Source organism: Acinonyx jubatus, chromosome B2, assembly GCF_027475565.1.
Source record: "Acinonyx jubatus isolate Ajub_Pintada_27869175 chromosome B2, VMU_Ajub_asm_v1.0, whole genome shotgun sequence".
NCBI classification, from domain to species: Eukaryota; Metazoa; Chordata; class Mammalia; order Carnivora; family Felidae; genus Acinonyx; species Acinonyx jubatus.
Window position 1 is genome coordinate 16,018,197 of NC_069385.1, and position 12,181 is coordinate 16,030,377.

Genomic DNA, 12,181 nt, shown 5'->3' on the forward strand with positions numbered 1-12,181 from the left:
TTGGAAATGAAGGCCCCTGTCTCTGTGCAGGGCAGAGAAGAGGCTGGGAGGGTGGAGGCACATTCAGTCATCTGCCAGTTGAGAGACAACATCAGCTCTGGCACAACAAACCAATTTAATAATGCTTCACCGTTTGGGAACCTGATATTAAGTAATCAAATTCTGGTTTCTGAGAAGCTCATCTGCACATCGAGGGGGGGTGTTCTGGGCATGGGTTTTATCCCAAGGTCCTAATGGCAATTGAATCATTATTCTGTAAGGCACTGAAAGCAGAGAGAAGATGCAGGGGACAACAGGAAGGAGGAAGGCAGGCGTGGGGGAGGGCCTGGGCTGCCCCAGCATTTAGAATTTCCTTTTTGTCTTCGCCCTGCCCAGCCCCGCCGACCCCCTGCGTGAAGGATAAAAAGCTGCTGCAGTAGGAAAACACAAGGCAGAGGGAGAGTGTATCCATTTCTTTGACGTCCCCTTTATGCTTCTCTTGGGACCGAGGCAGAGGGGTGGTCCCGGGGGTCTGCCGGGAGGAGGGGAGGGCTGGGAGCTGCCACCTCTAACGCTCCCCGACGGACACTTGGTTGGCCAAGTCTTGGGGAGGAAACTGATTCAGGGAAGAATTCAGCACTACCCTGCCACCTAATTTGACTTGTAAATCCTAGAGGTCTACTTTGCTCTGCAACATTTTTTGTTGTTTTAAGGTGATTTAGAGCAGAAGCCGGCGGAACACTCAGGACCGCAGGCTGGGTCTACGTAAGGCAGGTGATGGACGGAACTGAGCCCCATCCCTCATTCCTGTGGTAAAGCCCTAGGCTCCAACGAGACGAGCTGGAGACAGGGCTTCAATTAAGTGAGGTCCTAAGGGTGGGGCCCTGACCCAACAGGACTGGTGTCCCGGTAAGAAGAGGAAGAGACACCAGAGACCATGCACACATAGGGAAGGCCCTGTAAGGACAAGGCTGCCTGAAAGCCAGAGGAGGGGCCTCGGGAGAAACCAACCCTTCGGACGCCTTGGTCGTGGACTTCTGGCCTCCAGAACCGCGAGGAAATACCTCCTGTTGTTCAAACCCCTCGGTCTGCGGTACTTCGTTGTGGTCCCCATGCGGGTGGTTCCTTGCCTCTACACGCTTTCCTCGACAGCAACAGGATGCGTTTTTCTTCTGTAACTTTCCCTAGTTCCTGGACTGAAAGAGTCCTAACTGCGCTACTTGCAAAGGCTTCCCTAAACTGAACATTTCTGCCTCATCGCGGGGCCGGACAATAATTACAGGACTGCGTGCGGGGGCAGCCGGAGCCCCTGGGCTTTGCCAACCCAGCCGCCCCTCCTGGATTTCTCTCCACCTTCTTCACCCGTCTCCCCCCACCGCCCAGTGCCTCTAACATTTGGGGGGCACAGCGGCCGCCCAGACCTGCTTCCTCTGATGCGGTGGAAGAAATACAAAACTGTGGGCCACTGACCCTACATCATTCACAAATCGTGCCCTTCCCCCTTCCGTTTCTCACAAACACACAGGATACATTAAAAATAAGGAGAAACACCGAGAGAGCGAGCTGACAGATTCTCTTAAGTTTAATTTTGATCAAAGAATATCACGTACGTGGCTCGAAAGGTCACACTGTTCCTCAAGGCATACTGTAAGAAATGACAGGCCCCCCTCTGCCGCTGCCCGCCCGCTGCATTCCTACGCGAAGCCTCTACCGATTCCCCACTGCTCTGGATTTGCCAACTTCAGTTACTATCGATTGGCTTTCTTAATACCGAAGATGAGGCTTTAATCTTTCACATCCCACCACTCATGCTCCCCTCCCCTCCTCTTTCCATCCCTCAAATGTACAACTATCATTACCTTTGGGTAGATCAGGATTTATTGGACTATAAACGTTACTCGGAGTGAGGCCGTCATCCGGATTCTGAACACACTTGCGTCCGGCCACAGCTCCCGCTTCTCCCGGCGCCAGTAACTGCCCTGAGTCTTCATGAGCTCAGCTGGCTTCGTGCTGATCATTCAACCAATTCCCAGGGACAGGCCTCCAGGTCAGCCTTCCTGGAGCCAAGTGTGAGGGGAGCCTCCCTCGCTTGAGGGTGCCCTTCAGCCTGCAGGCCAGCGTCTGGTGGGATCTCTCTTTGCCGTGACCCTGGGGATTCCCTTCTGGTACTTTCTACCGTCTCAGTTTCCATTCGCCGTACCCACATTGTGGTAGGTACACCCTGTGGCGGCTTCCAATAACTGCTTCTCCTTGAGCGTTGAGACCTGTGACTTGCCCTTAACCAAGAGAATACGGCAAAGGTACGGGGGTGGGGCTCAGTCGTTCCCCCCTGTCAGCTTTCAATAAGTACCATGTTAGGAACGGGCTAAGAAGGCCACAAAAACCACATGTAGCCTTCAGCGGATGGCCAACAAAAAGCTGGGCTCTCAGTCCCACAAACGCAAGGAACTCAGATGAAGAAGAACCCTAGGGTCATATGAGAACCACGGTCCCAGCTAAAGCTGGGACTGTGGCCTGAAGGACACTTAGCTAAGCTGTGCCTGGACTCCTGATCCGCGCCAACTGTGACATACAAATGTGCACTGTTTTAAGCTGCTCAATCTGTGGGGATGTGTTACAGCTAGGAAAATAGAAAATCAATACAGGGATCTTCCTCTTTGAAACACTTTTTCTCTTGTTTTTCCATTTGCTGCAACTTTATGTTAAAAACTGCATTATTTAGTAGCTTGGCATACGATGAACCTACACACGTTCAAGGGTCAAGGTTATGGTGTGCGATTGCAAAACAAGCTTCTATAAACATTTATATACAGATCTTTATATGGGCTTTTATGTTTCACTTCTCTTGAGTAAATAATTAGGAAAGGATTTTTTTTTTTTTTTTTTTTTTTGCCATATGGTAGATACGTTTAATTCAATTACCAACTTATTTTCTAAATGGTTAAAAAAATTTTTTTTGTTTTTACATGTATTTATTTTTGAGAGACAGAGTACAAGCAGGGGAGGGGAAGAGAGAGAAGGAGACAGAGTCCAAAGCAAGCTCCAGGCTCTGAGCTGTCAGCACAGAGCCCGACGCGGGGCTCGAACTCACAAACCGTGAGATCATGACCTGAGCCAAAGTCAGATGCTTAACTGACTGAGCCACCCAGGTGCCCTACCAACTTATTTTCTAAAGGGGTCATGTGCTATCGTGCATTCTTTCCAGTAGCATGAGACTTCCAGTTGTCCCATATCCTCACCAACATCCGGTACGGTCGGTTTTTTTTTTAATCCTAGATATTCTAATAGTTATGTAGTGGTATCTCCCTGCGGCTTTAATGTGCGTTTCCCTAATTTTCATGTGCTTATTACCCATATATTTTCCTGGGCGAAGTGTACATTCAAATCTTTTATTCACTGTTTGATTTCTCATTATAGGGTTTTGAGAGTTCTTTCTATATTCTGGATACAAGTCCTTACCAGATAGATGATTTGCAAATGTTCTCTCCCTCTCTGTGGCCTATTAAGTTTAGAAATGTTTTTTTTTTCCTAGATGCCTTTCAGTGTTGATTTCTAATTTAATTTCATTGTAGTTAGAGAACCTATTTAGTATGATTTGAATACATTAGAATTTATTGAGATTTAACTTGTGGCCCGGAATATGGTCTATCTTGGCAAATATTGTGTAAATGTTTGAAAAGAATGTGTAGTCTGTTGTTAGACAGAGTGTCCTATTAATGTCGGTTGGGTCAAGTTGGACCGTAGTATTGTCCAAGTCTTCTACATCCTTATTAATTTTCTGTTTATTTGTTCTGAGGGGTTTTAAAATCTCTGCATTTGTGGCTTTGTCTGTTTTCCCTTACAGCTTTGCTCCACGTATGTTGAAGCTTTGTTATTAGATACATAAACACATAGGATTATTATGTCCTATTAATGAAATGGCCCCTTTACAGTTATGAAACAACTCTTATCATCCTTGGTGATATTCTTTGTGCGAGTTCTGTTTTGGTACCCCTGTAGTTTTCTTTTGATTGGTATTGGTATTTCTTCAGCCTTTTTCTTTTAAACTAGATATGTCTTTATATTTAAAGTGGGTTTCTTGTTGTGTATTTGAGACTTGCATTTCTAGTCAGTCTGACACTATCATTTAGACCATTTATATTTAATGTGATTATTGATATAGTCGGATTCAAATCTACTATCTTGCTATTCTCTTTGTCTATCTGTTCTTTGTTTCTTGTGTCCTCTTTTTCTGCCTTCCTTGGACAGGGTATTTTTTTTTTTTTTTTGAGAGAGAGTGTAACAAAATTGGTTTGAGACGGAGAGTGTATGTGCGCATGTGTGAGAGAATGAGGGGCAGAGAGAGAGAGAGAAGCTCAGACAGGTTCTGTGATGACAGCAAGGGCTGGGCCGTCATCACAGAGCCTGATGTGGGGCTCAGTGTCATCACCGTGAGCTCACGACCTGAGCCAAAATCAAGAGTCGGATGCTTAACCGACTGAGCCACCCACGCACCTCCCCTTTCCTTTCGTCCTAACGTTTACATGCCCGCGCCTGGACTGAGTATTTTTAATGATTTCATTTTCTTTCTTGGTTGGTTGAGGAACTACAACTCTTTGCTGTATCATTTTAGCGGCTTCCTCAGTGTTCACGTGCACACATTTAGTTTTTCAGAATCTACCATCGAGGGATGTTACGCCACGTCACATACAGACCTTGCGATATTGTTCTCGTATGTTCCGCTTCTATATATTTAAAAAACTCCACGTTTCTATTATTTTTGCTTTACACAGTCATTTATCTTTCAAAGAGACTTAAATGCTAAGAACAGAAGTCTTTACCGTTTACCCATGTGGTTACTATTTCTGGCGGCGTTCTGTGCTTTGAGTAAATCCAGGTTTCTGTCGGGTATAATTTTCATTCTGCCAGAAGGACTTCTTTTAATATCTCTTACCCTTCAGGTTGGCTGATGCTCAATTCCTTCAGCTTTTACTTGTCTAATAAAGGCCCTTATTTCACTGTAGTATTTGAAAGGCATTTGAACGGGGTAAAGAAACCTAGGTTGAGAATTTGCTTTCAGTACTTTAAAGACGTCGCCCCTCTGTCTTCTGGTCTGCGTGGTTTCTGATGAGAAACCGGCTGTCGATTTATCTCTGTTCCTCGGTACATAATGTGTCTTGTATCCTCTGCTTATTTTTTATGATTTCTTTTTATCATTGGCTGTAAGCAATTTTTTTTACATTGAAAATATGCTTTATTGAGGGATAACTGATATATCACATTATATTAGTTTCAGGCGTACAACAGAACGGTTTGAATTTGTATATACTGAGAAATGATCACCACACTAAGTCTAGTTAAACATCTCTCACCACACAGAGTTACAAAGTATTTTTTTTTTCTTTGTGATGAGAACTTTTAAGATCTACTCTGAGCAATTTTTAAATATGCAATACAGTATTAATTACAACATTAATTAATAACAACATTAATATTAATAATATTAATTAATAACAACATTAATTAATGTTGTACATTACATCCGGTGACTTATTACCATATGGAAATTTGCACCTTTTGACCCCTTCATCCATTTAAGGAATTTGATTAGGATGCACCTTGAGAGGTGCCTGGGTGGCTCAGTGGGTTAAGCATCTGACTTCAGTTCAGGCCATGATCTCACCGTTTGTGAGTTTGAGCCCTGAGTCAGGCCCTATGCTGACAGTGCAGAGCCTGCTTTGGATCCTCTCTCTCTCTCTCTCAAAAATAAAATAAGTAAACATTAAAAAAAAAAAAGATGTGCCTTGATGTAATTTTCTTCATGCTTCTTGTACTTGGGATTTGCTTAACATCTCAAATCTGTGGGTTTATAGCTTCTGTCAAATTAGGAAGATTTCCCCCATTATTTCTTTAAAAAATGTTTTTTAATATTTATTTTTGAGAAAGACAGAGAGAGAAAAAGAGAACGAGACAGTGAGCAGGGGAAGGGCAGAGAGAGAGAGAGGGAGACACAGAATCTGAAGCAGGCTCCAGGCTCTGAGTTGTCAGCACAGAGCCTGATGCAGGGCTCGAACCCATGAACCATGAGATCATGACCTGAGCTGAAGTTGGACGCTTAACCGACCGAGCCACACAGGTGCCTCTGCCCATTACTTCTTAATGATGCTCTTTTCATTTTTTAAGCCATTTTGTTTCCTTTTAGATAGTCTGTATTGTTATATCTTCAAGTTAACTAACCTTTTCTTCTGTAATATCCAATGAGTTATTGTTTTTTCATCTCAAACATATTTACAGTTTTTATCCCTGGAAGTTTGATTTGTCATTTTTATGTCTTCTGTCTCCACTTAACATGCAAGTCTTTCCATTGCTCTCTTGAACATACAGACTACCATAATAACTGTTTTAATGTCCCTGTCTACTAATTCTATTATCTGTGTCATTTAAAGGTTAATTTTGATGGACTTTTCTCATTATAGGTTATATTTTCCTGCTTGCCTGTGTGCCTGGTAATTTTGGACTGGATGTCAGATATTTCATCTTCCTGGGGACTGGATAGTTTTGTATTTTGGTACTCTGTTCTGGGATACATTTAGTTACTTAGAAACAATTTGACCTTCTAGGATTTTGTTTTATAGTGTTGTTGGGTAGGACTGGAACTGTGTCTAGTCTAGGATGAATTTTCCCCTTCCTGAGGCAAGATCTTTCTTACTATTCTAACCAGTGTCCCCTGATTATGAGGCTGGTGCCCCTTCCTGGCCCTCCGTGGGAGCCACGCACTGGTCCCTCCAATTCTTTTGGGTGATCCTTTCTCTGCCTTCAGGTAGCTTCTCTACACACGTGCACTGATCGCTTGAAAACCCAAGGAGGCCCCTCTGTGGCCCTTCGGAACTCTCTCTTTCGCTCTGTACGGCCCCTTCTTCTCTAGTATCTGCTCTGCGAGCTCTAGATGCCTTGCCTTCCCGGGACCCCATGTCTTCAACTCAGGCGGACAGCTGAACTCTTCTGGGTTTGCTGTGGTTTCACAGCACCATGGAACCTTTTCTCCAGGCAGCAGTGGAGGCCACTTGTAGGCCTCACCTTGTTAGTTTCCCATTTCTCAGGGATCACTAGCTTTTGCTGCCTGACATCTGAAGTCTTGTGTGTTACCTTCTCAAATACTTTGTCTAATTTTTTACTTGTTTCAAACGGGAGGGTAAATCTGGTCCCTCTTACTCTATCTTCACTAGAATGCAATTTACTTTTAAGAATGTTGTATGTCGCTGGATGAGCTATTATGTTATAAATGTGAATATGAATTTTATAGGCGGATGGAGGATTTCAAGGTTACCATTATGCTACTCACTCTACCTACAAGGTAAGGTTATTGGAAACATGGTGTCTTTACGTACAGTGACAGAAAATATGTAGCCCAAGAATAAAATGAAAGGTCCAACGGTACAATACAGGGGCTAAAAACTAAATTCACTTTCTTAAACCCAGAGTCAAAATTCCACCCACTGATTAACATGTGAAATACACAGAGGAACTTGTGTGTGTATGTGTGTGTGCGTGTGTATGCGTGTGTGTAAAACGTTGGCAATCTTTAGAAGGGAGCATGAGAAATCTTATAATGTAGATTAACACATGTACTTTTTAAAAAGAAAATTATAAAAACAGGAATAAAGCAACACACATTTATGTTTCAGCTTATAAACTGAAAACCAATATGAAAAAAAAAAGAGGATTCTCTAGTTGCTACCTAGTTATCTCCTTTTCTCATTCAGAACAAGTCGGTTTCCTTTGGACTTTTCTTTTTTTGCTAAGTCAGCTCCTTGCACGTTGCTCTGCTACCGACAAAGCAGCAAGAGCCACTTGAAGTTCAGGGTGCCTGTCAGCCGCCCTCTCGGTGACCTTGGTGAACGAGAACTTCTCACGATGGGACATTCTCAAATAAATATGTGGCTCAGGCATCCGACAAGCCTCTGAGTAATTCTCTAGCCTGTTGAAGTACAGTGATGCCATCAGCTCATTAAGCTATTTTCCCACAGAAACCAAGCCAATAGAATCTGAATTTTTCATATACTTATATATAAATAACAAATTGTCAATGTAGATGCACTTTCCACCAGTTTGATTGGCACCACCTGTCTCCCAGCTTAGTTTGCTGTCCCATTTCCACGATAATCCTACTTCTCCTTCCTCCTCCTTCTATCCCCGCCCCAACCATGACGCCTATTGTAATGTAATTTCCTGTAGGCGAAGAGTAAATCTGGTGCTTACGTGAAAATTTAATTTCAAGCACTTACATCTAATGGCGGATGAGGCAAGACTGCAAACATTTGTTTCATTTGTGGTTATGTTTAAGAGTTGAGGCAAGTGAGTGAAGCAGGGTTCTGATTTCTCTAAATTCACTGGGACTGGTGGGTGGGTGTGGGGGGGGGGGTTGCTGGCTTCCAGAACAGCTGTTTCCCTTCCCTGTAGTCAGTAGGGATTTCCGTGGGGGAAAGGGCAAGGACTGGCTCTCTGCCTCAGGTCCTTTGCATTTCGTTCTCACCAGGACTTGGGGGACATTGGGAAAGTGAAAACAGTTCCCAATGGGAAAGAGGTTAGGGGGTCCGGAGACAGTTTTATATATTTATTACTTAAACATAAAATTGCATGGACCTCTCTTCTTATAAATCACAGGTTGAAAAACAATGGCCCACACGCCAAATCTAGCAGGCCACCTATCTTTGTAAATAAAGTTTTATTGGAATACAGCACCACTCATTTGTTTATATATGGCCTATGGCTGCTTCTGCACTATGGCAGGGTTGAATACTTAGGACAGAGGCTGTGCAGTCTAAAGTCCTTACCATCTGGCCCTTGACAATATTTGTTGACCTCCATTTTAAAAGAGGACTTGAGAAGAATGTGGGTATTCTACAACCTTCCCCAACGACACCAAAAACATTTTGTAACTAGCAAAGTGCACGTATCAACTGAATGAGAGAGGCTGGTGATAGTAGTGAAATCCTGATAACTGGAATAACAATAAACCCATTTTTCAAAAGGGCATTGACCTGGTATATTCTCCATGTTTTGGGGGACTACTAGGGGAGAATCATTCTCAGGTTAAGAGAGATTTAAATATAAATGGTAGTATGCTAATTTATAGTGTTCTTTCTTCTTTAAAAAAATTTTTTTTTAATGTTTATTTTTGACAGAGAGAGAGAGAGAGAGAGAGACAGAGAGTGAGTGGGGGAGGGGCAGAGAGAGAGGGAGACGCAGAATCGGAAGCAGGCTCCAGGCTCCGAGCTGTCAGCACAGAGCCCGACGCGGGGCTCGAACTCACGGACTGCGAGATCATGACCTGAGCCGAAGTAGGACCCTCAACCGACTGAGCCACCCAGGCACCCCTAGGGTATTCTTTTTTCTTAGAAACGACTTCATAGATTGTATTTCATACAGTTAAAGTTTGAAGAATACAAATTCACAGATTCTAACTCATAAAACCTAATTTGGGGCTTCTAGATAAAAGTTTTACTTGGAATCTGATTATAATTGGGAAAGCACCTCAGTTCTTGGAGACGTGACATCTTCTTGTACCCAAGGGTATGACTTTCTGGTCCACTTGGTGGTGAGAGGTGGTGAGTCTATCTGTCCATACGTCATTCAAGGGCTGAAAGAATGACGCTCTTGCTAAGAATCAACAGAACCAGGTCCTGTCAGTGCAAGTGGGGCACTTAATGTTTGAGAGGTGGTGTTCTTCTAGGTACCGAAATAGATGACAAAGCTTCTGTGGCACGTTCAGGTATCAGTGGGACTTGCTGAGGGCTCTATGATCTCAGAAGTCTGAAATGGCAGTTGGAATGATTGAGTATTTGCAACGGTCCTTTCAGATCTGGTCCTTTGTCATGTAGGGTAGTCTGGCAAGTGGCCCCAAAGGCCTTGACTGGCTCTGAGACGAGGAGGGTCACCAGAAGGACCTTAGGAGGGAAGTGATCCCTGGGCAGGCAGTTAAATAGAACCAAGGACACATGGGGCTTACTCAGGAAACAGTGGGACCTGCTGGAAGAAGGGCAGTTGGTACGGGGCAGTGGTTTGGCTAACAATGGAAAGGGCACTTTCCTAAAGGAGAAATCAAAGTTCCAAATCCAGGGTACGGGACTGCAACAGGAAAACAATATAATGGTGGATTTGATCAAGGGTGAGGAGTAGTAAAGGGCAAAAGCCCAGAGTAAGGCAGAACCTACTGTATGGGTTTTGTATTTAACGTTTGCCACGAATGGCCAACATCTAAAAGTCCTCTGGCCTATCATGCCAGCAAGAGAGCAACTCGGTCGTTCTTCACCCTACCATATACTCCTCCTGGCTGTACAACCGGGAGGGCCAGGGGAGCCCCGTGGGGGGTACAAAAGAAAAGGACCTAAGTAAGACCAGTGTGATCTCCATGTACCTGGGTTTGGACCTTATGACTGCAGTCATTTTGGAAGGAAGCCACAGTGAAAATATCAAAGGGCAGAGGTGGCTGAACTTAAAATATGAAGTTAGTACTCAGTGTACCCCATACCCCCCCCACCCCCCGCCACAAGCCCCCTGCCACCAGCCCCGCCTTTCCCGGCATCCCCGTCTGAATTCCTCGTCTTTCACCAAGACCATCCCAAAGTATGATTGATGCAAGGACTGCAATAAAACGATACCATAGTTTTAGTCCTTTCCAAAAATTTAATGAAATCAGGCACACTGGCACAGGTCCACAGGAAAGGAATCAAAGCTGGATACCATGATCACTGCTTCAAAGAAACCGAGCCGAGTTCAAAAGAAATAAGGCTGTGGACAAGTATTGATGTCATTCTTAAGGATACTGATGGTCCAAACCATGAATGTATCACTGTTGACAATGCTAAGTGTGGGGCAAGTGGTTACTTTCTGGCCTACGGAAAACCGTCCTTGAAGTTTTACCGTTCCTGTTCTGTCCAGTTTCACTGTCTTAACGTTGTAAGTAAATGATTTTTAAGTTAAAAAATTTATGCAATTCCCAAGAAGCTTAAGAAATTTCGAGTTAACTTCTGAAAGAAATAACTTGGGCTGTGTACTCAGAGTATTGACAGAGTCTCCTGGGATTAGCGAATGGAAACATTAAAAGCCCGAAAAAGTCCTGAAAAAGAACAAAGGTCAGAGAGTGGGCTGGGAAGCATATGGACGTTGTAACTGGATCCTCAGTTCAAGACACTGATCTGCAGCAGCTACTTGGAGCCATGAGGAAATGCCTCAGGATTTGAAAGCCCCGGTAGCGTTACTAACCACATCCAAGAATAAAAGTGAAAAACGATACTGGAAAATCCTGAGGTGTCTCCATCTTCATCCAAGATAAGATCTTGGCTCAAGTTCCCCTTAATGGGTCACTAGGCACAAGGCATCGGTGCCCCGCAAAGTCACAATGTGGCTTTTTAACTTCAGCGGGTTCGGGCGGTCAGTCATGCCTCTGTTGCCACAGACGGGGGACAGCATAAACTTTCTTTTGTCGTCTTGTGATCTGATCAAAAACACAGCACTGCTGGGAGATCTACATTCTAGCTGTTATCCTGGTTTGTTTCCCCAGAAGCCTCCTCCGCTGCCAGGGGAGTGAATCAGGACTGTGTTATCTGGTTAGCAGCAATCACCTCTTTTATGCAGCCATGCCTGAGAGTAAACTTGTTCCTCAGTGCTACGTGGATGTCCCTTAGAACCTCACCAAAAACTGCAAACGCGCAATCAGAAATAACCATCCACTGTTTCCAGGCACTGGAGCCCACGTGCAATGCATGGGACGCAGTCAGAGTTCACGTGGCTGGGGTCTGCGCAACAGCAGAAAGAAAGGAATTAATGGGGATGCCAAGCCGCCAGACTGCCACGAGGTTCCAATTCCTGGAGGAGGAGTGAGACCACATGGTGGGTCTGGGTCACTGCGTTTGAGAGATTCCCCTCCCCAAGTACCCGCAGATATGTGCTGCCATATACAGTCACCTACGTAACTCAAGTTTAACATGCGATCTTATTTCCAGTGTTAGCAGGGAATAAGTGTCACATATTCCCTAGGAACCTAAAAAAAAATTGTGATTTTATATTTTTTAATGTTTATTTATTTTTAAGACAGAGAGAGACAGAGCATGAGCAGAGGAGGGGGGGGGGAGAGAGAGGGGGAGACCCAGAATCCGAAGCAGGCTCCAGGCTCTGAGCTGTCAGCACAGAGCCCGACGCGGGGCTCGAACTCACAAACCGC

General features: G+C 44.4%; 1 protein-coding gene across 3 annotated transcripts in view; it reads right to left on the bottom strand.

Annotated features, from left to right (window-relative positions):
• MTHFD1L (methylenetetrahydrofolate dehydrogenase (NADP+ dependent) 1 like) overlaps window positions 1-12,181 on the bottom strand; it is a 187,328-nt gene that overhangs the window by 16,761 nt on the left and 158,386 nt on the right. Inside the window, exon 27 of one of the 3 annotated variants that reach the window (XM_027056638.2) lies at window positions 10,568-11,756. The exons of the other annotated variants lie outside the window; for them this stretch is intronic. Coding sequence (XP_026912439.1) covers window positions 11,742-11,756 — 15 coding nt within the window. The 3' untranslated portion in view covers window positions 10,568-11,741. Of the gene's footprint in view, window positions 1-10,567; window positions 11,757-12,181 lie in introns of those variants that run through there. 3 annotated transcript variants of the gene reach the window in all.